General features: G+C 42.4%; 2 protein-coding genes and 1 pseudogene across 2 annotated transcripts; 2 read left to right on the top strand and 1 right to left on the bottom strand.

Annotated features, from left to right (window-relative positions):
* Positions 1-18,195: 18,195 nt before the first annotated feature.
* On the top strand, positions 18,196-18,882 carry LOC110892574 (extensin-3-like). The gene has a single exon (XM_022139732.1). It carries the CDS (start codon positions 18,196-18,198, stop codon positions 18,880-18,882), a length of 687 nt encoding a protein of 228 aa, XP_021995424.1.
* A 1,481-nt stretch (positions 18,883-20,363) lies between these two features.
* On the top strand, positions 20,364-21,996 carry LOC110917421 (annotated as a pseudogene).
* Positions 21,997-22,840: 844 nt separating this feature from the next.
* LOC110892580 (pentatricopeptide repeat-containing protein At5g40410, mitochondrial) lies at positions 22,841-24,061 on the bottom strand. The gene has a single exon (XM_022139738.1). It carries the CDS (start codon positions 24,059-24,061, stop codon positions 22,841-22,843), a length of 1,221 nt encoding a protein of 406 aa, XP_021995430.1.
* Between the last annotated feature and the right edge of the window lie 86 nt (positions 24,062-24,147).

Raw genomic sequence — 24,147 nt, 5'->3', positions numbered from 1 at the left:
TATTTACCTACTGAACTCTAGTGACAAACATGATGCATAAAAGCACAATAGCATTTGAACGGATAACCTATTGAACATGCTGATAAAGTCAGCATCAGGCAAACACTGCCTCTAAAGGCCTGAATGAGCCAGAAATATTTTACTACACCCATAGTGTGTGTAGGGATACAAGGGTTGTTAAACTGCGTCTCTAGGAATAAGAAACAGAGATTGGATGTGCCTAAAACGTACTCTAAGCACAAAACACAGCACTTTTATTAACTCACTAGCTTCTAGCTAACTAATAAAGTGCCAAAACATGAGGAAATATTCCTGACACTTTGCAGAATAAATTGTGTCGCTAAAAATATTACTTACGACGCTTAAAAGCTTACTTAAGCACTTTAACGGATTACTATCCAACCGAACAACCGGACTATACCCGGAACATAAAAATATTGCCAAAAGTATTATTAGTCTTTTTCTGAGCCAGTTAAGGTCCCTGATTACCCTAACACTCGCAATATAACACATCCTGCAACTAACGGGGTTAATCCCTAAAGTTAACCTACTTAACTAAACTAAACACTAACTGAACGATTGAAAACGAACCGGATACCCCCCCCCCCTAATGGGATCGGGCAAACTAGAGGAGACAAGGGAGTACAACTTTGATTATTATAATGCTATATGTTTAATATCAAGGGGACACGAGATCCGTTGGACGAAGAACTTGAAAATTCTCTATAAATACCCCACCATAACATTAGAGAATTACCACCACATTTCACCAAACTCCACTCTTTCTCTCTTGCCCTCCCACTCTCGGCCGAAACCCCCTCCCCCTACTCATCCATCTTTCGATCTTGATCACTCCATTCCAAGCACATACTAGCTTCACGGGTCACGTATTAGGAAGCTTGAAGCAAGCGGAAGTGGAAGGACCTCGTTTCTTAGCTTTCATCCACCACATTTTCGACTAGATTCTTCCCTAGCCCCGAGCTAGAGGTATAATGTTTAAAACTCACTCTCGATCGTATCTAAATTGGTTAATATGATTTATAACGGTTAAAAGTCGGAATCATGCGTTTTGAATCTCTAAAGTCTACTAAAACTTGAATTTTGTTGGTTAAAAGCTCATAACATGTGTAAAAGTTGTAGTATTTGAATATGTTGATTATTGAGGCCCGATCTACGTTGTGGTGGCTCTTATCATCGTTTAACCCGACTTTGTTAAGATCATAGATCTTGACATAAGCTTGTTTCTGTCGGTACGAGGGTTAAAAGGTGAAACTCCACCACACGAGAAACATGAACTTGTGTAAAAGTATTATTACTAGTAAAATGGTGTTTAAAACTAGCGGATCTACGTATCTGCAAGTGGTATTTTCGTAGAACCAAGTGTCGAGAAAATCATGTTTTATAAAAGTCGGGTGACATACTAACAAAGGTGATTTTACAAACCACAAGTGTATAAACACTTGTGAAATAAGAAGTTTCGACAAAATAACAATCTTTGAGAAAGATGACGGGAAGTTGTAAAGGATGATTTATTCTAAAAACGGGGTTTTTACAAGATTAAACTATTTTATACATAGATCCACCAAATATAACGAGATCTACACAATAGTTTTCGGAAAAACTACAAGTTCATGTAATAATGCGATTTACATACTAGTCGGCAAGTTTGATGTGTTGAAATTAGTTTAATGTGTCGGAAATTGTTTGATTGAATCAAGAAATTGTTGAAGTGATTTTGTAAAAGAAAATGATACGCTTGAAAGCGTGGCCACCTCCAGTTACAGGGGAAACTCTGGCGAAATTTTTCTAAAAATCTAACACTTAGAATTATTTACAAGTGTTAAACTATTTTTGAGATGTTTTCAAAATATATTTCGCCATGACTTTATTGATTAAATAATCGGAGGTGGGATTTTCACAAAAGCTAAACGTGATAAATATTTATTCGATAAATATATTTTTCACCACACTGTTTATGATTATTTTGTGAAAATATATAAATATTATTTTTAGAGTAAAAATAATATTTACAAACGTTGACGAACCCAAAATAATACAAACGCTTACACGACGAACGTATAAGTCACAACGGTAATTACTATTACCATTTAATCGTTAAAACGTAACTTACGCTTTCTACGGAAATATTCATAAATGCGTATTTTGTCAACGTATTATTTTGGAAAGTATTAAGTGAAGAGAAAATATAATATTTTTGAGAAAAATATTTATATTTTGGAATGAGAAGTAAAAATATATTAAGTGGGACTTAATGAGATGATACAAATACACATGTATTAAATCCCCCATCCTTGGGAAGGAAATTAATTACCAAGTATATAAAAGGAACGGTTGTCTAACTGTTTCCCAAAACTTAAACTATAAAGCTAAGGCACGGCCATCCGTCTAATAGTATTAGCACATGTAGGTCATTGCACAGCTGCCTGATATTTGGAGTACTTGGTATAGCGACGCACTGACTGTGAGTTCATGTCCCCCTTTTCTCTTAACTGTTTTCAGTTTTCTAAACTGCGGGGGTGAAATACATGTTACAATGGTTATGATTACTTTATACATGGTATGGTTAGCGTAAGGAGGGTTACTTTTAGATCATGTGAATGGGTAGGCGGAAACTTGAGGTCATTAATCCTCAAGGTAGGACCGAGGGGCAGGAGCGGTAGATCTATTTGGGTGTAGCGAGCCCAGTCCCAGGTCCAGCATAACGGACCTTGGGATGACTTTGTTCCCGACGCATAAATTTGCTAGGTTTGAGCCTTCCTACTTGCATTTCACACATATCAATGGCCTTGCAAACCATTGGTGATCTCTTTTTCCTTATTTGCTACATACCAGGGTTTTCGATAAATACAAAGGTTTATTTACTCACTTTCACATGAACTCGCTCAACATTATTGTTGATTTTTCAACTTACATGTATTTCAGGGAATTAAAGATCTGGCACGGTATGGCATGTTTTCTGTTGCATAAGTCACCAGGGTCATCCAGGGTTCGGGGAATGTGACTCTTTCCTGGACAAGTCACAGTCCTTGAATCATGTTTATGTTGTATTTGGGTTTGTAATGTTTAGACAAGTTTATGGTTGTTGGGTGTTAACCCGTTAAGACAATGTTTTGATATTTTTATTTTAATGGATGATCTTGCATATTTTTAATTCATATAGCTTTGTTATGATTAAGCTATGGTATTAAGAAGTCACACCAAATTAACCACGCTTCCGCAAAGCCAGGGTGTGACATCTTTACCTTTTGAAATCCTAAGAAATGCTTCACATCCGGTCCTTAATTCCCTACAACGTTTGACATCTCCTTTAGAACTATCACGCTTTAAATCTTTAAACCCCTCTTTGTTGCATACATATTTCCTTCTATAAGGTTCATTTGTTGTCTTATCTTTAAAAGTCGAACGAATACGTATTCCAAACCCATGTACAAATGCATAGCGATTGTAGAAATCATATGCGTCACCAAGAGTATCAAAAACCTGCCCGGTCACATCATCATCTACTTCTTTCTCAAACTCAAAATCCATGTCGAAGTCTTTTATATTCTCTACTTCAACATCGGAATCGTTATGTACGACTAAATACCCATTTGCATCAATATCAGCAATCAAATTCGATTCTAAAGCTTCCTCCTCAGGTTGAACTCTTGAATCCATTAGCTTAGCTTCTGAATGTTCTGCATCAACAAAAGTACAAACATGTCGAAACCGATACATTGATGAACGGCCTTGGAAAAAAGCATTCTTAAATAGAGTTGGTTACATCTAATACATGTATATCTTCCCGATGGTTATACGAATTATGGTGTTTAGTGTGTTTTTTAGTCAAACAATCATCACCAGCAGTAAATCAATTATAAGGTACGAGGTGATTGTTTAAAACTTCATAGTATTTACTTACGGATCATGATGTTTAAGATAGTTTTAGTCAAACAATCATTACTAGTACTAAATCCATTCTAAGGAAACTTAAAAAAAACAAGGAGATTAATTAATTGAATACATGATCGATTAGCAAATACCTAATCGATTAATTGAGAGTGGAGATCGTATGACGACAAGGAGTTGATCGATTAATGATTAATGGGGGAGGTATTAGCAAATACCTAATTTCCCCAGTTACACACAAGACTCCTCTGCGATTCTACCGATGAGGTATTCTTTTTGTTTGTAACAGAGGCACCAGTTACACACAAGACTCCTATGGCTTTTTGTAATTACAATGGCAGTTCATGCTATGATTCTGCTATTTGGGGATGAATCACGTATTCTTTTTTGTTTCAGTTATTTAGGGATATGAACCAAGATTTGAGAAATAAAAGGTTTAATTTTATTTTTTAAGGATTTTAATCAAAACTACGTAGTTTTGATGTGTTTGGAGCGTAAGGTTATACGTCTAACAGCACCGTATTCACTTTCCCCTTAATAAAACAGGGTTTTAAATATTTATAATCCCAACTGGTTCTTGCGGTTCTTTAACCGGAACCGAACCGGGAACCGTTTTTACCCAAATCTAAGAACCAGAACCGGACCCTATATCCAAAAATACGGTTTGAATCTAGCGGTTCCGGTTCGGTTCCTCGGTTCTGACGGTTCTGAACCGTATACTGCTCAACCCTACATCAGAATCCTATAAACTATGATTTTATATCACTTGTAATACTGACTTTTTTCGGTGGTACTGTCATCGCCTTCTTCTAAAACAATCCTCAATCCTCATCAATTTAATCATCTTGATTAATCGAAAAGTCAACAGAAAGTATGATTTAGAGCGAACCATAACTTTCCGTAATTTCGCATTGTTCTGGAAGAAAACAATCCAGATATTAAAAGGGAAAAAATTCACAAAAAAAACCCAACTAACTCTTAAAATTGAAGTACAAGTTGATAATAATAGAAACTAAAGTATAAAAGAAGAATAACAATGGAAAGTATAATAGGAATGATGGATCGTTACTACCGAGGCATGGTGCGGTCCTGAGGACAACCCGGTTTTACCCAGCTGTTACCCCAGCGAATCTCTCGTGTGGGGGCAGTATGGTTTCCGGGCGGAAGTCAGCTTGCACACCGGCCGGGGCCCGATCGAACATCGTGTCCGTAAGAGCGGGGCGACGGGGGAATATCTTCGACATGACCCCGGTGACCACTTCGGTCCTGTATAGAGAAAGTCACCTTCCAAAAAAAAGAATAACAATGGAAAGGGTAAAACAGTCATTAATAAAAATCTTGAAAAAGGGTATATATAATATTTTGCTTTTGGTTTTGGTTTGGGTATATGTAAGCCCTGGCAAAATGACTGGGCCAGGGTTGGGTTAGGTAATGGGTCATACCTGGTCCGAGTCATAATGGGATACTAAAAGAAATCTACATGGCTCGGGTTAAATCGAGTTCTGTATACAATAGGGTTGGGTCAGAATGGGCCGTAGTAACAAAATAAAATAAATGCTCATAATAATTAAAATAAAAAGGATAGATATTTAAACGAAACAAGACTTGAAATCTGTACAAGTAGTACAACAGTAGTGTATTTATCATCATCCTTTTTTGCTTTCGAAAACAGAAAAATGGATGAACGGAATCAAACGAATTGGCGTATGCTTGTGCACGCAATTATGATCTGAGACATGATTTAGGAGGAATTGTAAAAATAAAAAATAACAATGAAAGACAAACTGTCACTACAATGGGTCGAAGCAACGCCTATTCTACCACTCTTACTCATTTTACGTAATTACCCATTCTAACCCATTTTCAACTTAAAACTTATTTTAAAACTTTGTAGTCGTATATTTGTAAGGTCAATACCCAAAAAAACAAGTTGCTATATAATCATGTTGATGAACATTGCGGATGGTGCTAAAATATCTATGTAGTGTTTGGTATGCAGGAATGAGAGATGGAATGGAATGAGTGATTACAAGGGAATGAAGAAAAGAGTGTTTGGTTGGTCAATGTAATGGAATCACCCATTCCAAAAGCCATTCCATTCCCTCAAAATCATTCCTTCCACCCCTCATGTTTTTTTTCCATTCCATCCCCTCTTGCACCATTCATCAACAACACCATAATCCACGACCTTCGCCACAACCCACCACCACCCACCACCCACCACCGACGCCATCACCGCCACCCGCCACCACCTAACCCGGCAGCCACCGCCGCCACCGCCACCCACTCGCCACCGTTATCACCCACAGCTGCGACCAACCACCAACGCCACTCGCCGCCGCCACCCACCACCATCGTCGACGCCACCACCACTGTTACCACCAACCGCAGCCGCCGCCACCAACCGCCACCTTTGCTGCCACCCACCACCAACGGCCACCTTGTCGCCACCACCACTCGTCGTCACCGCCGAACCGCCACTCGCCGCCACCACCACCACCCATCGCCGCCGCCGACACCCACCGCCACCACCTATAACCACTCACAATCACTACCACCGACCACCATAACCACTCACCGCTAATTTTATTACTCCGTTTTTCTTGTCTACCGAACAATACACAATAATAATTCATTCCATTCACATGGTAACCAAACAAGACATAGAATGGTAATGATCCATTGCATTCCCTCGTCCATTCCATTACCTCGTCCATTCCATTCCTTCCTCAATTCCATTACCCCATACCAAACAGACCCCTAATGTGACAAAGGTGATGTGGTTTAGTGATTTTATTCTCTTAATTGCTTTCTTTAAGGTCAATGTTATTGTTGATGACTGATAATGGAGGATCTTGGTGGCTCGGTTACATCTGACGGAAGAGTTAGCACACATGTAATAACGAAAAAAAAGTCAGAACCATATTTTACCATCATAAATTATCAAGAAACACTTATATGGATAACGTGATCAACTGGAGTTTGGGATATATCTTCTGCTTGGCTAAAAGAAAGCTTAAGAGAAGGTCGATTTTGTGGGTGAGTCATGTGGCTTTTTGGCATTTTTATGTACATATTATTTAAATAGTTTATGACATCTTTTGGTCTCTTAATATACAGATGACTTAAAAGGTACAGTACTTAGGCAAGACTACTTAAGCAATACTACTTAAGCAATACTGGAGGTTTTCTTAAAGGTTTTCAAGTATGCCTTGTGTGACAACTCGAAATTTAGAACCTTTCGTTGTAACTTGCTTGTACGTTATGTGACTAGTTAAAATGATAACGTGAACCTTTTTATATGATAAGTGCTTTGTTACGTGTGTATTGTATATATGTGTACGTGTTATATGTGAACCGAGAACCCGACACGAAACAACAAGGAACCTGACTCGAGACCATGAGGTCTCGAGTGAATAGTAATCGGTTTTGGGCCTTGGGCCGAGAACCTTTGGCCGGTTGGGCCTTTGGGCCGTGAACCCCCACTCGAAACCCACTAAGGGTGCACCATTTGGAACTTGACTATAAATACACCACCCCTAGTTACTTGTTACCACTTTGTTGAACATTAGAACACACACACACTTCTATCTTCTCTCCCACTAGAACTCTAGCACACAAACACATCTCCAAGACTCTCGGATCCACTCGGTTGACCCAAGAAACCCTCGGATTTGGACTTTGGATCGGCACACACACACACATCACCAACCGGTTAGTATTTTTATGGTTAATTTTTGTTGTGTTTGTGCTTGAATGGATGTATGCATGAGATGATGTCTATAGTTAGAGATTACATGATGTTCTTGATGTTTATGATGATTCTAATATGCACCATGTTGATAACCGGTTAACATATATTATATGGCAAGATGTGATATGTTGTGTCTAAATGAAGTTTGAACCACTTATGTTGATGAACATGAAATCGGGTTACATATGTCATGAAATCGGACTTGTATGAAAACCGGGTTATGTGTTGTGCTTAGTGTTTTGATGCTTGTTCATAGTGTTGATTGAATAAGTGGTTAAAATGTTATGAACTTGATGAAGATGGGTTTGAATATTTGAAGAACACTTTGAATGATAGTTGAAGATTGAAAAACCCTTGTGATTTTGATCCACATTTGACTAATAGCCTGATTAGGAAATATGTTAGTGAATTTCTATTGGTTATTTCCGGATTTGGGCCTGATTATATTGTACCATTAATCTGACTATCTGCATCAGCACCTGAACGTGAAAATGACAGCTTACCGACTCGCAATCACCTGGTTGCGACTCGCAACCACAGCGTGATGACTCGAGACCACGCGGTTGCGACTCGCAACCATAACAGGACAAGCCGAGACCGCAGGTTACGAGTCCGGTTGCGACTCGAGACCTTAGCATGATGAACCGAGACTACGGTTGCGACACCGGTTGCGACTCGCAACCATCCATGATCAACACACAGCATGACTCGAGACCATGCTTGCGAGTCCGGTTGCGACTCGAGACCACACTTTTTGGGCCTTAGTTAATGGGCCAGACTGATGGGCTTCTGTGTTAACTGCTTTTACGTGTTTGGGCCTAAGTAGTTGGGCTGAACTTGTGAACCGTATGTGCTACGGTTGACTGTTAACTGTTACTGCTAAACGTGCTTGCCAAACGTGTTGAACATTTGTGCACTACTTGGTTCGAATCTGATTATACGTGATATCCGTGTTAGGACGTTATTGACTACTTGCGACTTGATTGACTTTCTGTGTTTGACTGCCGAGCAAACCAAGGTGAGTTCACACCCTTTACAAAGCATGGGATTCCCTGGGTTGGGAATGGGATTCAGGAACATGGGTTCCTCGTCTACCATTGGGTAGGACGTCAGTGGTTCAGGAATGTGATTCCTCGTCCGGATGGACGGATAAACGTACTAGACTAAAACTCTATCACGGAGTCCCTCCTTTTTGTATCGACTAATCGCCGGGCCAATGGCGAGCGGGTCATTAGTTAGATAGCGCTATTTAGGTCTGACAAGCCTCACACCGTGCCGCAGAGGACGGGCGTGAACTAATGGATCTGGGGCACGTCAATGATGATAGACATTGATGTTTTCAGGGCACATAAACATGACTACAGTCAGCAATCGATACGGTAACGAGTCTAGTATACACATGGGGTAGCCCCCACGGCCGAAATGCCTGATAACTACATGGGGTAGCCCCCACGGCCGGAGTGCCGGAGTAACTGGGAACGAACTGGTCACGTTTTTAAAACTATGGGGTAACCCCCACGGCTGGATGCCAGATAAAGTAAACTGTTTTCGAAACAACAAAAACGAACGCCCACCCGTGAACTCACTCAACTAGTTGTTGACTCGTTACTACATGCTTTGCAGGACCATAGGTACTTAGCTGGAGCTTGCATGGAGGAGGATCGTTGTGGGACATGGATTGCTACAAGGCCATGATAAACTTGAAACTTTTGGAACTTATGTTATAACTTTAAACTTATGCTTCCGCTTGCAACTTAAACTTATATGTTTTGAAACACCAATCGGGATGGTTAAACTTTTATAATTACTTATATGCTTGTTCAGTATGATTGGTGGCTGGGTCCTGGTCAGTCACGCCTCCAAGCGGTGGTACTCCGCAGGTGGGATTTTGGGGGTGTGACAGATTGGTATCAGAGCCATTGGTTATAGTGAACTTGGTTTTAATAAAGGAGAAACGTTTTTGTTAAAACCAGACTATAACCGGTTTAGTGCTCAACGGTCCACAACGACACTTCGCTCCTCATGCAAGGCTCGACGTTCTAGGTAATATGATGTGTGTATATTGCCTACTTGTTAGTTGCGTAGTACATTGCTCATGGTATGCTTGACTAGTATAACTACTGTTGTTTGAACACATGCGTACTTACTCTGTCCTACTATCGTGCTTTCGCGAACCTCTCTCACACGTATTGCTTTTATTATGAAGAAACATGTCTGGACGCGTTAACATGACACAAGCCCAGTTGACGGCTTTGATCAACGAGCGAGTTGCCGCAGCGCTCGCAGCTGCACGCGCAGGAGGTATATCCTGCAGTCCGAAATTGTTCTAGGATCGTTTGGATCCTACTCTCGTGAACCAACCTTTGTGTTAAACTCTGTCTTTTCTTTCACCTACCTTAGGTCAGTATGCTCAGGCACCGGTGTGCACTTTTAAGACCTTTATGGACTGTCGGCCCACGACTTTTAGCGGCACTGAAGGAGCAGTAGGTCTCCTACACTGGTTTGAGAAACTGGAGTCCGTGTTTGAAATGTGTGAATGCCCTGAAGCGCGCAGGGTAAAGTATGCTACTGGTACTCTCGAGGGTTTGGCTCTCACGTGGTGGAATGCTCAAGTGCAGATGTTGGGGTTGGTTGCTGCCAACGCCACCCCATGGGAAAACTTCAAGGAAATGATCAGGGAGGAATACTGCAGTCGTGACGACATTCACAAACTGGAAGATGAGTTCTACAATCTTAAGATGTCGGGGTCGGAGATTGAGGCATACACTAAGAGATCGCATGAGCTTGCTTTGTTGTGTCCTACTATGGTGGACCCTCCATATAAGCGAATTGAACTCTATCTCAAGGGCTTGGTGCCAGAGATCCAAAGTCATGTGACTTCAGCAAGGTTGACTACTATCCAGCAGGTTGTACAGTTGGCTCACCGTCTCACTGACCAAGCGGTGGAGCAGAACAAGTTGCCGAAGCGTATAGGTACTGCAACTACTTCTGGTGCTTCTAGTGGGGATAAACGAAAATGGGATGGAACTTCAAGCAGGGGTTCAACTACAGTGCAAACTCAGCCTCAACAGAGAAAGACGGATGATCACAAGAGCCCCGGTCAGCAGTCATCTAGTGGTCAAAGTCATGGTGGATACAAGGGGAATCACCCCAAGTGCAATCGTTGTAGCCTACACCACAGTGGGCCATGCACCAGGGGCAACTGTCATCGGTGCAACAAGCCTGGTCATGTTGCAAAGGATTGCAGGAGCGCATACCCCGTCAACCAGAATCGTCAGCAACCTCAGCAGAATCAGCGACAGCAGCAGGGTAACAACAAAGGGTGCTTTCAGTGTGGAGCTGAAGGTCATTTCAAGAAAGATTGTCCCCAACTGAACCAGAACAACAACAACAACCAGGGGAATGGTAACAATGGAAACAACAACAATGGTGCTAGGGGGCGTGTGTTCGTGATTGGTCAAGGTGAAGCAAGGAATGATCCCAACGTGGTGACGGGTAAGTTCCTTCTCGACGACTTTTATGTTACAGTCTTATTTGATTCGGGTGCCGATACTAGCTATGTGTCACTAGAAGTTAGTAAGATGCTTAAGCGTATTCCTACACCCCTGAGCGACAAGCACACCGTAGAGCTAGCTAATGGTAAGAGCTTGGAAGCCTCACACGTAGTCAAGGGTTGCCAGCTTATTCTCGCTAACCAGACTTTCTCTATCGATCTTATTCCTATTGTCTTGGGTAGTTTCGACGTTGTCATTGGGATGGATTGGTTATCCCAACACCGAGCAGAGATTCTTTGCAACGAGAAGATCGTTCGTATTCCTGGTTTAGGTAGTGATCCTCTCATGATTCGTGGCGACAAGAGAAGTGCTGTTGAGAACATTATCTCTCTTCTTAAGGCCCAGAAATGCTTACGAAAGGGCCACACTGCGATTTTGGCTTTAGTTACTGATACCACAGAGAAGGAGAAGAAGCTAGAGGATTTTCCGGTTGTACGCGACTATCCTGAGGTATTCCCTGAGGAATTACCTGGTCTTCCGCCCCATCGCCAAGTCGAGTTTCAGATTGATCTAGCTCCTGGAGCCGCGCCTGTAGCCCGTGCACCTTATCGTTTAGCGCCATCAGAGTTGGAAGAACTCTCCACGCAACTACAAGAACTCTTGGATAAGGGTTTTATTCGTCCTAGCTCATCGCCTTGGGGAGCTCCAGTACTTTTTGTGAAGAAGAAGGATGGTACCTTCAGAATGTGTATCGACTATCGCGAACTCAACAAGGTGACTGTGAAGAATCGTTATCCTCTACCGCGTATTGACGACTTGTTCGACCAGTTGCAGGGGTCGAGCTACTATTCAAAGATCGATCTGAGGTCGGGATATCACCAGCTGAGAGTCCGAGAAGAGGATGTCCCTAAGACGGCTTTTAGGACTCGATATGGGCACTATGAGTTTCTGGTCATGCCGTTTGGGCTGACGAACGCACCGGCAGTTTTTATGGATTTGATGAATCGGGTGTGCAAACCGTATCTGGACAAGTTTGTTATAGTCTTCATCGACGACATTCTGATCTATTCTAAGAGTAAAGAGGAACACGAACAACATCTACGACTTATCTTGGAACTTCTCCGGAAGGAACAGCTTTACGCAAAATTCTCGAAATGCGACTTCTGGCTTCGTGAAGTCCATTTCCTAGGGCATGTGGTGAACAAGGATGGGATTCACGTTGATCCATCCAAAGTGGAATCTATTAAGAACTGGCCTGCGCCTCGTACACCAAAGGAGATTCGCCAATTCTTGGGATTGGCAGGTTACTACCGGAGATTCATTAAGGATTTTTCTAAAATCGCGCAGCCTCTCACTTTGTTAACGCAGAAAGGCGTTGTTTATCATTGGGGAAATGCACAAGAGTTAGCCTTTCAGCATCTAAAGGATAGACTTTGTAGTGCACCTATCCTTTCACTGCCAGAGGGCACGGATGATTTTGTGGTTTACTGTGATGCATCAATTCAAGGTCTTGGTTGTGTATTGATGCAACGAGATAAAGTCATAGCTTACGCCTCACGACGACTTAAAGTTCACGAGAAGAACTACACGACACATGATTTAGAGCTGGGAGCTGTTGTTTTCGCACTTAAACTATGGCGGCATTACCTGTACGGAACCAAGTGCGCCATCTACACCGACCACAGAAGTTTAGAACACATATTCAAGCAGAAGGAACTGAATATGCGGCAACGACGATGGGTCGAACTGCTGAATGATTACGAGTGCTCTATCAGGTATCACCCGGGCAAGGCCAATGTTGTGGCAGACGCCCTCAGTCGAAAGGACACTACGCCTAAGCGTGTAAGAGCTTTACAACTCACGATCCATTCTAGTCTACCTTCGCAAATACGAGCTGCTCAGATAGAAGCACTGAAACCAGAAAACATTAGAGCTGAAGCTCTACGCGGGTCAAGGCAACGTTTAGAACAGAAGGAAGATGGTGCTTATTATGTAACAGGGCGCATCTGGGTCCCGCACTATGGCGATTTACGAGAACTTGTGATGGATGAAGCGCACAAATCTCGCTACTCGGTACACCCTGGTTCGGACAAGATGTACCACGATATTAAAACCACGTATTGGTGGCCTAGCATGAAGGCCCACATAGCAACGTATGTCAGCAAGTGTTTGACTTGTGCGCGAGTCAAGACGGAATATCAGAAACCCTCAGGCCTACTTCAGCAACCAGAGATACCACAATGGAAATGGGAGCAAATTTCCATGGATTTCGTTACTGGCCTACCTAGATCACAGCGCGGAAACGATACTATCTGGGTGATCGTGGATCGACTCACGAAATCCGCACACTTTTTGGCAATCAAGGAAACGGATAAGTTCTCCACTCTAGCGGAGATATACCTCAAGGAAGTTGTTTCGAGGCACGGGGTGCCCACTTCTATCATCTCTGATCGAGATGCACGTTTTACTTCGGAACTGTGGCAGGCAATGCACAAGTCTTTTGGCTCACGTTTAGATATGAGCACAGCATATCACCCACAGACGGACGGGCAGTCCGAGCGTACTATTCAAACCTTAGAAGACATGCTTCGCGCTTGTGTAATCGACTTTGGCAACAGCTGGGAAAGACATCTGCCACTCGTGGAATTCTCGTATAATAACAGCTACCACACCAGCATTAAAGCTGCTCCGTTTGAGGCATTGTACGGACGTAAATGCCGGTCACCCCTCTGTTGGGCAGAGGTGGGGGATAGTCAGATCACTGGTCCAGAACATGTAGTAGACACTACTGAGCGGATTGCTCAAATACGACAACGCATGGCGGCCGCTCGTGACCGTCAGAAGGCATACGCCGATAAGGGCAGGAAACCACTTGAGCTCCAGGTTGGGGAGCGGGTATTACTCAAAGTTTCACCCTGGAAGGGTGTGGTTCGTTTTGGTAAACGCAGCAAACTCAACCCACGATACGTTGGACCTTTCGAAATCCTTGAGAAAATAGGCAAGGTGGCTTACAGACTGAAATTACCAGCAGAACTCGGTGCAGTTCACAACGTTTTCCATGTGTCGAATCTGAAGAAGTGTCTGTCAGATGAGACGCACGTAGTTCCTCTGAAGGAACTCACGATCGACGAACAGTTGAAATTCGTCGAAGAACCTGTCGAGATCACGGACCGGGATGTTAAGGTCCTCAAGAGCACTAGAATACCTCTCGTTCGAGTTCGTTGGAACTCACGTCGCGGTCCAGAGTTCACCTGGGAGCGCGAAGATCGGATGAAACAAAAGTATCCCCAACTGTTTGAGAACAGTACAAACGCTACTGAGACTGAAGCTACGGAATTTCGGGACGAAATTCCAGATCAACGGGGGGTGGATGTGACACCCCAGGAAAACCGGGAAAACCTTGCAACTTGACTAGCTTCCTCAGTGAGTGCCATCAAATTTCGGGACGAAATTTCTTTCAACTTGGGGATGATGTGACAACTCGAAATTTAGAACCTTTCGTTGTAACTTGCTTGTACGTTATGTGACTAGTTAAAATGATAACGTGAACCTTTTTATATGATAAGTGCTTTGTTACGTGTGTATTGTATATATGTGTACGTGTTATATGTGAACCGAGAACCCGACACGAAACAACAAGGAACCTGACTCGAGACCATGAGGTCTCGAGTGAATAGTAATCGGTTTTGGGCCTTGGGCCGAGAACCTTTGGCCGGTTGGGCCTTTGGGCCGTGAACCCCCACTCGAAACCCACTAAGGGTGCACCATTTGGAACTTGACTATAAATACACCACCCCTAGTTACTTGTTACCACTTTGTTGAACATTAGAACACACACACACTTCTATCTTCTCTCCCACTAGAACTCTAGCACACAAACACATCTCCAAGACTCTCGGATCCACTCGGTTGACCCAAGAAACCCTCGGATTTGGACTTTGGATCGGCACACACACACACATCACCAACCGGTTAGTATTTTTATGGTTAATTTTTGTTGTGTTTGTGCTTGAATGGATGTATGCATGAGATGATGTCTATAGTTAGAGATTACATGATGTTCTTGATGTTTATGATGATTCTAATATGCACCATGTTGATAACCGGTTAACATATATTATATGGCAAGATGTGATATGTTGTGTCTAAATGAAGTTTGAACCACTTATGTTGATGAACATGAAATCGGGTTACATATGTCATGAAATCGGACTTGTATGAAAACCGGGTTATGTGTTGTGCTTAGTGTTTTGATGCTTGTTCATAGTGTTGATTGAATAAGTGGTTAAAATGTTATGAACTTGATGAAGATGGGTTTGAATATTTGAAGAACACTTTGAATGATAGTTGAAGATTGAAAAACCCTTGTGATTTTGATCCACATTTGACTAATAGCCTGATTAGGAAATATGTTAGTGAATTTCTATTGGTTATTTCCGGATTTGGGCCTGATTATATTGTACCATTAATCTGACTATCTGCATCAGCACCTGAACGTGAAAATGACAGCTTACCGACTCGCAATCACCTGGTTGCGACTCGCAACCACAGCGTGATGACTCGAGACCACGCGGTTGCGACTCGCAACCATAACAGGACAAGCCGAGACCGCAGGTTACGAGTCCGGTTGCGACTCGAGACCTTAGCATGATGAACCGAGACTACGGTTGCGACACCGGTTGCGACTCGCAACCATCCATGATCAACACACAGCATGACTCGAGACCATGCTTGCGAGTCCGGTTGCGACTCGAGACCACACTTTTTGGGCCTTAGTTAATGGGCCAGACTGATGGGCTTCTGTGTTAACTGCTTTTACGTGTTTGGGCCTAAGTAGTTGGGCTGAACTTGTGAACCGTATGTGCTACGGTTGACTGTTAACTGTTACTGCTAAACGTGCTTGCCAAACGTGTTGAACATTTGTGCACTACTTGGTTCGAATCTGATTATACGTGATATCCGTGTTAGGACGTTATTGACTACTTGCGACTTGATTGACTTTCTGTGTTTGACTGCCGAGCAAACCAAGGTGAGTTCACACCCTTTACAAAGCATGGGATTCCCTGGGTTGGGAATGGGATTCAGGAACATGGGTTCCTCGTCTACCATTGGGTAGGACGTCAGTGGTTCAGGAATGTGATTCCTCGTCCGGATGGACGGATAAACGTACTAGACTAAAACTCTATCACGGAGTCCCTCCTTTTTGTATCGACTAATCGCCGGGCCAATGGCGAGCGGGTCATTAGTTAGATAGCGCTATTTAGGTCTGACAAGCCTCACACCGTGCCGCAGAGGACGGGCGTGAACTAATGGATCTGGGGCACGTCAATGATGATAGACATTGATGTTTTCAGGGCACATAAACATGACTACAGTCAGCAATCGATACGGTAACGAGTCTAGTATACACATGGGGTAGCCCCCACGGCCGAAATGCCTGATAACTACATGGGGTAGCCCCCACGGCCGGAGTGCCGGAGTAACTGGGAACGAACTGGTCACGTTTTTAAAACTATGGGGTAACCCCCACGGCTGGATGCCAGATAAAGTAAACTGTTTTCGAAACAACAAAAACGAACGCCCACCCGTGAACTCACTCAACTAGTTGTTGACTCGTTACTACATGCTTTGCAGGACCATAGGTACTTAGCTGGAGCTTGCATGGAGGAGGATCGTTGTGGGACATGGATTGCTACAAGGCCATGATAAACTTGAAACTTTTGGAACTTATGTTATAACTTTAAACTTATGCTTCCGCTTGCAACTTAAACTTATATGTTTTGAAACACCAATCGGGATGGTTAAACTTTTATAATTACTTATATGCTTGTTCAGTATGATTGGTGGCTGGGTCCTGGTCAGTCACGCCTCCAAGCGGTGGTACTCCGCAGGTGGGATTTTGGGGGTGTGACACCTTGCAGGTCATGTGCAACCTCCCATCAATACTCTTTCAGCCAATGTAAAGTCTGAGTAAGGCTGAGCATTTGGTACCAAGTACCGGTACTGAATTATATTCAGTATTGAATCGGTACCCACTTTTTGGTATTTTATGGAATCGGTCCCGGTTCGGTACAGTACCGGTATTTTACCGAATTTTGTCTTCAAATATCAGTACCGGTACCGTACCTTTTTATATAGTTATATTACGGTGAGAACATGTCACCGGAAAAAACACGAGTAGTCAATACATTGCTAACAAATGGTAACTTATAAAAGCAACTTGTACTTTGAAGTAGGCAGCTCTAACCTTACTATTGTGCATATTTGAACCAATATTTAATGCCACCAGATTTCTATAATCTTGATTATTTTTTGAAAAACAAAAGTTTGCTGGGACTAGGTGAGCTATGAAATTTTCGGTTGGAACATAAAGTTTGGTGGGGTTTGATCTATATACCATCCTTTTAACACATTTGTATTACTTTTTTTTAATCTTTTATCAGGTATCTAAATACATTGACAAAATTGCTCATAATTTACAAAAATCAAGATTTGGGTTCTCATATGTGATAAAATGGAAAAGCAACTAAAATATGGTAAGTTTTGGCTTTATTGTGGTGATGATGGATGCACGACATGACGTCAACTCGTAACATATATAAAATAAATCAATAAATATCTCAGCAAGCTTGGTACCGACACCAAAGTTTCTATTATATAGTATCGACACTAAAGTTTATATTATATATTTAAACACTTATAATTTGGTTGTTTGTTTGTAGAGGGAACTCAATTTACTAAGGGAAAGGTTTTGGTAACTCGAAGGATATGCATCTTCAAAGGGACTCGACTATATTTAAATCGTATATCACTAATTTATGTAACATGAGACTTTGTATTTTATTTTATTTATACACTTAATATTTTTCTTAATAGTTTTCTCCAACCCGGGTTGCACCCGGGTGATAACCTAGTTCTGTATTATATTAAGGTAGCGTTTGGTATATAGGAATGAGAGGTGGAATGGAATGGACCATTGCGAGGGAATGAAAAAAAGAGTGTTTAGTTGGTCGACGGAATGGAATTGTTCATTCCAAAATGCATTCCATTCCCTCAAAATCATTCCATCCGTCCCCCCTGTTTTTTTTCAATTTCATTCCCTCTTCTCCCTTTATTAACAACACCACAACCCACCACTATTGCCGCCACCCACCACAACCGCCATCCACCACCACCGGCGCCTGTCGTTGTCACCCACCTCCACCGCCACCCATCGCCATCACCGCTACCAATGCCACCGCCGCCAACTCCGACCACCACCGCCGCCCACCGACGACATCACCACTGCCAACACTGCCACCGCAACCATCATCGCCACCACCGCCTGACCCGCCACCTTCGCTACCGCCACCCGCTGCCACCCACCTCCGTCCCCACCACCGCCACCGCCGCCATCCATCGTCGCCACTGCCACCTCCGCCACCACCGTCGATGCCACTTTCGATCACCGCCACCACCCACGTCTACCACCACCCACCATCGCCGCTGCCAACCTCCGATCAACGCCGCCACCCACCTCCGCCACCGCTGCCGCTACCACCCATCGTCAACACTGCTACCACCTACGACCACCGCCCCACCACTATCTCCACCGCCACCATCGCCACCGCCACCACCCTCCTCGTCGTCACCCACCACCACCGCATAACCACCTACCACCGCCGCCACCCATGTCGCTGGTACAACTGCCACCTATCACCACCCACCATCAATGCCCACCACTGACCACCACTATCCGATTTTATTCCTTCGTCTTTTTTTGCCAACCAAACAACAAAAGGTAATGATTCATTCCATTCTCACATTGTAACCAAACAATACATGGAATGGTAATGATCAATTCCATTACCTCATCCATTCCATTACCTGGTCCATTCCATTACACCGTCTATTCCATTACCCCATACCAAACATACTCAAAGAGAGAGTTCATTTGATTGCCATTAAGTGAGAGTTCATTTGACTAATTTTTCTATCATAATCCGATTTTATTCCTTCGTCTTTTTTTGCCAACCAAACAACAAAAGGTAATGATTCATTCCATTCTCACATTGTAACCAAACAATACATGGAATGGTAATGATCAATTCCATTACCTCATCCATTCCATTACCTGGTCCATTCCATTACACCGTCTATTCCATTACCCCATACCAAACATACTCAAAGAGAGAGTTCATTTGATTGCCATTAAGTGAGAGTTCATTTGACTAATTTTTCTATCATAATGTTGACTTTTAAGCTTAGTAAAGTTCAAAGTACTACAGGTTGTTGACTTTCTTTAGCTCTTCACTCTTTAACCTTTTTTTTAACGCGTTAGCCAATTGAGTAGTAGTTCGTGTCGATAAATCATACAAGATTGAACTACCATTTAGAGTACGATCAACAGAGTTATGTTCTACACCAAATCCGAACAACAATTTAAGAATTACAATCAACATGATCATTAATAACCTAATTTTTGCTCGCAGTTGATTTTTGAGTCAGTTGAGTTCGAAACGAGTGGGATCTAAGCCATACCGGCACAACGGCGGTTCGTATCACAGATTTTTCCGACCGAACATAAATTAAAGATTAATGATATTGTCTATCTTAGCAGCGGTTCGTGCTACCAACTTTTTCCAGCCGTGCCCGTACAACAACTTTTTCAGAGGCAGATAGTGAGTTTCCGCCGTTGCTAACTTGCATAGTAGCCATTGAGTTGCATATTTAGAGTTTGTAAATTTTGAAGAACAGAGATTGGTTGGTTGTTAATCTATAGTGTAAAAGGTGTGAAGAATGAATTCTTAGAGGAATAGACATTAAAAAGTTTAAATTGATTTTTTGAAAAGGGGTATGAAAAATAAAAAAAAGAGTGCATTTTGTCGCACCCTAATTAAAATCCAAATTTTAAGGCTGTGGAGAGTGGGGGCGTTGGTTGGGGCGGGGATGCCTTTTAACGCCAGCTGCTCCACCTTAGGTTGGTGTTGCCCTTTTGGCGTGGGTATTCAGCCTGGTGGGGGACAGGGTGACTTGGCTTGTTCAATATGAGTGGCTTTGGTTGACTACTTTAATAAAAAAATCACCTGGCTGGCCACGCCAAACTAGGCACACCACACCCCTCATTTTTCCCATAAGCTTGTGAATCCCACCCTCGCCACGTATGCCCCAAAACCAAGCAGCTCCACTCCGTAATCGACTTCCTATATTCCAGCCGACACATCCTAACCATAAAATAATATATCAGTTGGGTGTCGTCTTCTCCACCAGGAATCCCCTCTCTGATTCTACTTCAAATTCAATTCAATTTCGCAAAATTTAATGATCATAATTTCAACTCCATAATCAATCCTCTGTTTCCTCACCATATACACTGATGTTGATCACCATAATCCTTGAAGAATTGCATCTCAACTGATTGTTTGTTTTCTCATCCATCTGAACCCGAATTTTACAGAAGAATGACTACAACAGTAGATTGGTCAGAATTACAACCGGAACTGATCGAATCAATCGCACATAAACTCAAAATTCACAAAGATTACATCCACTTCCGATCCGTGTGTTGGAATTGGCGAAAATCAACTTCAAAGACCCCAAAACACCTCCCCTGCCAACTCCCATGGCTAATGTTTCCCCACAGCAACAATCAAAACCAACAATCACATCTACGGTTATTCTTCAGCTTATCCGATGACAAAATCTACCGCATAAGTCTTCCAGAAGCCTCCACTGTTCGTCGTAGATGCGGTTCGTCCCATGGTTGGCTTGTGTACCTCGAAGAAACGCCTGCAGTTTTTGTTATAAATCCATTAACACGTGTGGTGTGAAACATCATCTTCCGCCTTTATCTTCGTTTCCTAATGTTGTCAACTTCAGTGTCTATAACGTTGGAAGAGAATATACTCTTAAAACAGTAGAAGGTGATGTGTATACATGTAGTTTGAAAGAAATGTGTAACTCGTTTATTAAAAAAGTGGTGTTTTCGTCGAGTCCGTCTGATGAGGATTTGGATTATTATGCGCTTGCGATTGTTAACCAGACGGGTGATCTTGCGTACTGTAGGAAGGGGGATGATGTTTGGAGGTTTGTAGATGACGCACAGTTGTATTGTGAGGATGTTGTGTTTCATAAAGGGTGTTTTTATGCTGTGAGTAAATATGGGACGATTGCGGTTTGTGACATTTGTGGAGATTTGTCTAATGATGTGCCGAATGTTTCTTTTATTCATACGCCGTTGCAGGTTGGCGGCGGTGATATGCAGTATCTTGTTAGTTTGGGTGACGAGTTGCTGTTGGTGACGCGGTATTTGGAGTTGGGGTTTCATGCTTACAAAACGACTGAGTTTCGTGTGTTTAAGCTGGTTTTGAAGGACGGGTGGATGTGGAAAAGTGTTGTTGAGTTGGATGATTGGGCTTTGTTTGTGGGAGAGAATTCGTCAGTTGCGATTCGGGCTTCTGATTTTGAAGGGTGTAAAGGGAATAAGATTTATTTTACGGATGATTATTCGGAGTGGAATTATGATGGTGCGAATGGGGATCATGATTTAGGCGTTTATGATTTGGAAGATGGGAGTGTAGCAGCTTTGCCTTGTTATACAAGGAAGTTTTACAATGGGAGACGATGGCCGCCTCCCATTTGGATCACTCCAAGTCTGCATTGATCTTCTGAATTTCTAATGTTAAAAGTCTTTGCTGTTTGTTTGTGTTGTATAATTTGGTATATAGTTTAGGTCTTCATTTTGTTGGTTATGTGTATGGTAAATATACAACTATCTTGAAATGTTGGTTATGTACAAGTATCTTGACATGTCGTGGCCGGTTCAGCTATGTAAATAATAAAGCAAGGGTTTTGGGCTCATTCGTATGAAACGTCTGTTAAAAAGTTGAAAGGTTGTAAAAGCTACGGGTGGGGCGTCTTTTTTTTAGGATGTGATCTTTAGCACCACTTTCTTCGCTCAACAATGTGGCTCACTTATAAGCCTGATTGGACAGTGACCACAACCCCTTTTCACGCCCGACAATGCCCCTTGGGGTAGTGTATAACACTGGCTTAACGCCCCGGGCTGCCATCTCACCCGAAATAATGCCAAAGGACTGCCACCTCACCCGGGGCATTAATTCATTACACTTGGTCTTAGACATGAAATGTCTTTGCATAGGTTAACATGAAAGTAAAATACCCACTAAAGCAAAATACCGTGTATGCATGAATAATAACGTGTATCATCGCGTGTGGGTGAACACGATTGTAAATCACTGTTTAAGTGAATAATAATGTATCACTGTGGGCAAGTGAATAATGATGTGTATCATCGCGTGTGGGCTCCACACACAGACAATATTCTTTTTAATATTTTTTTATATAAAGGGTGCAGGAATTTTGGGTGTGGCACTTTGTCACTAACATCCGGCTTATTAGGCCGTTTTTATCCAACAGATGAAAAGTTGACCGTTTTAAGTTGGATCTTTTTCTATCCAATCTGTATTTATCTGGTTGCTCCAAATTCACTTAGTTGAAGAAAAACAAAGCATTTGTGGCTAAACACTGGAAAAAAACCCGCTCGCGTTTGACCCATTATTCAGGTCACATACTTTGCCAACCCAGATTAATCGAGCTAGCCATCATAATAAAGATTACCAATAATCTCCACAAGAGCACAACCTATCAACAAAATGGTGAAATCTCGTATCCCGAATGATGATCATGTGCTTTTCAACACGCGATACAACTTTGCCATGTTATGACAATCACCACAAATCCTCAAATTCTTAGTGATTATCATAGGCGCATTGTCACTATACACAAAAAGACCAAATGCAATAGCAAGTTTTTCACTGTGCATTTTTACCAAATCGCCCTTAACGCCCTCCTCTACATCATCAAGAACAAACTCGGTATTAGCTACATACCCAACCTTCTCAATTTTGTTCATTAATTCGTTTAACTTAGCATATATACGCTCGATGTCAGGGTGCGCTTGACCACTCACTACAAACCTATGAATCTTGTGATCATGTTCAATAAAGCTGCAACCCGCAGTTTTCACAACACCTTGGTCTTTCATTAACGCTCTGACTTTTGAAAAGTCAACCCAACGACCCGCTTTAGAGTATATGCTTGAAAGCATGATATAACTTCTTGGGTCCGACGGGTTTAAATTTATTAACTTCTTTGCAACTAACTCACTGAGCTCTATGCCTCCATAAACCTTACAACCATTAAGCAGTGCTCCCCAAACACCAGAGTTGGGCTCCGTCGGCATGCTATCGATTAAAATACGTGCATCTTGTACACGTCCTGATCGACCAAAAAGGTCAACCATACACGAGTAATGGTCCAACCTAGGTTTGACTTTATATACACTAGACATTTCGTTGAAAAGTTGTTTCCCCTCGTTAACAAGGCCCGGATGACTACACGCACTCAGCAAATGAGTGAAAGTTACATGATCGGGTTCAAAGCCTTTCTTGACCATGAAGTCAAAATGGTCAATCGTGTGTCTACCATACCCGTGCATCGCGTATGCAGCAAGCATGGCCGTCCAAGCTATCATATCGGGTTCTTTCTTTTCTTTAAAAATTTCACACAAAGCCGTTAATCTTCCAGATTTCGCATAAACATTTAACAACGCGGTCATCGTACGGATGCTTTTATCCAAACCCGAGCACAAAATATAACCATGAAACGCGTCTACCACTTTCCCGACTCCAATATCAGCACAACACTGAAGAATCGTGACGATTGTTGCTTGATCAGGATAAACCTCGACTCTACACATCATACTAAAATACAAAACACTATTCTCTAAAACACCATTTTGAACATGAATTTTAATCATCGAGTTCCACGATACTAGATTCGGTAACTTGATTGTTCGAAACAGCGTAGAAGCCGTGTTCAAACAGTCATGTTTTCCGTACATGTTAATAAGTGAATTAACAACTTTTCTTTCGGATAACCTCCCTCAACAATCCCACAACCTGGAATCAACGATATAAGCGCTATCTC

Source organism: Helianthus annuus, chromosome 2 (assembly GCF_002127325.2).
Source record: "Helianthus annuus cultivar XRQ/B chromosome 2, HanXRQr2.0-SUNRISE, whole genome shotgun sequence".
NCBI lineage: Eukaryota > Viridiplantae > Streptophyta > Magnoliopsida > Asterales > Asteraceae > Helianthus > Helianthus annuus.
The sequence above is the reverse complement of the archived record's forward strand: the minus strand, read 5'-3'. Positions and strand labels throughout refer to the sequence as shown.

Coding starts and splice junctions, on each gene's coding strand:
- LOC110892574 (XM_022139732.1), top strand. CDS start 18,196: ATGCATTCCATTCCCTCAAAATCATTCCATCCGTCCCCCCTGTTTTTT.
- LOC110892580 (XM_022139738.1), bottom strand. CDS start 24,061: ATGTACGGAAAACATGACTGTTTGAACACGGCTTCTACGCTGTTTCGA.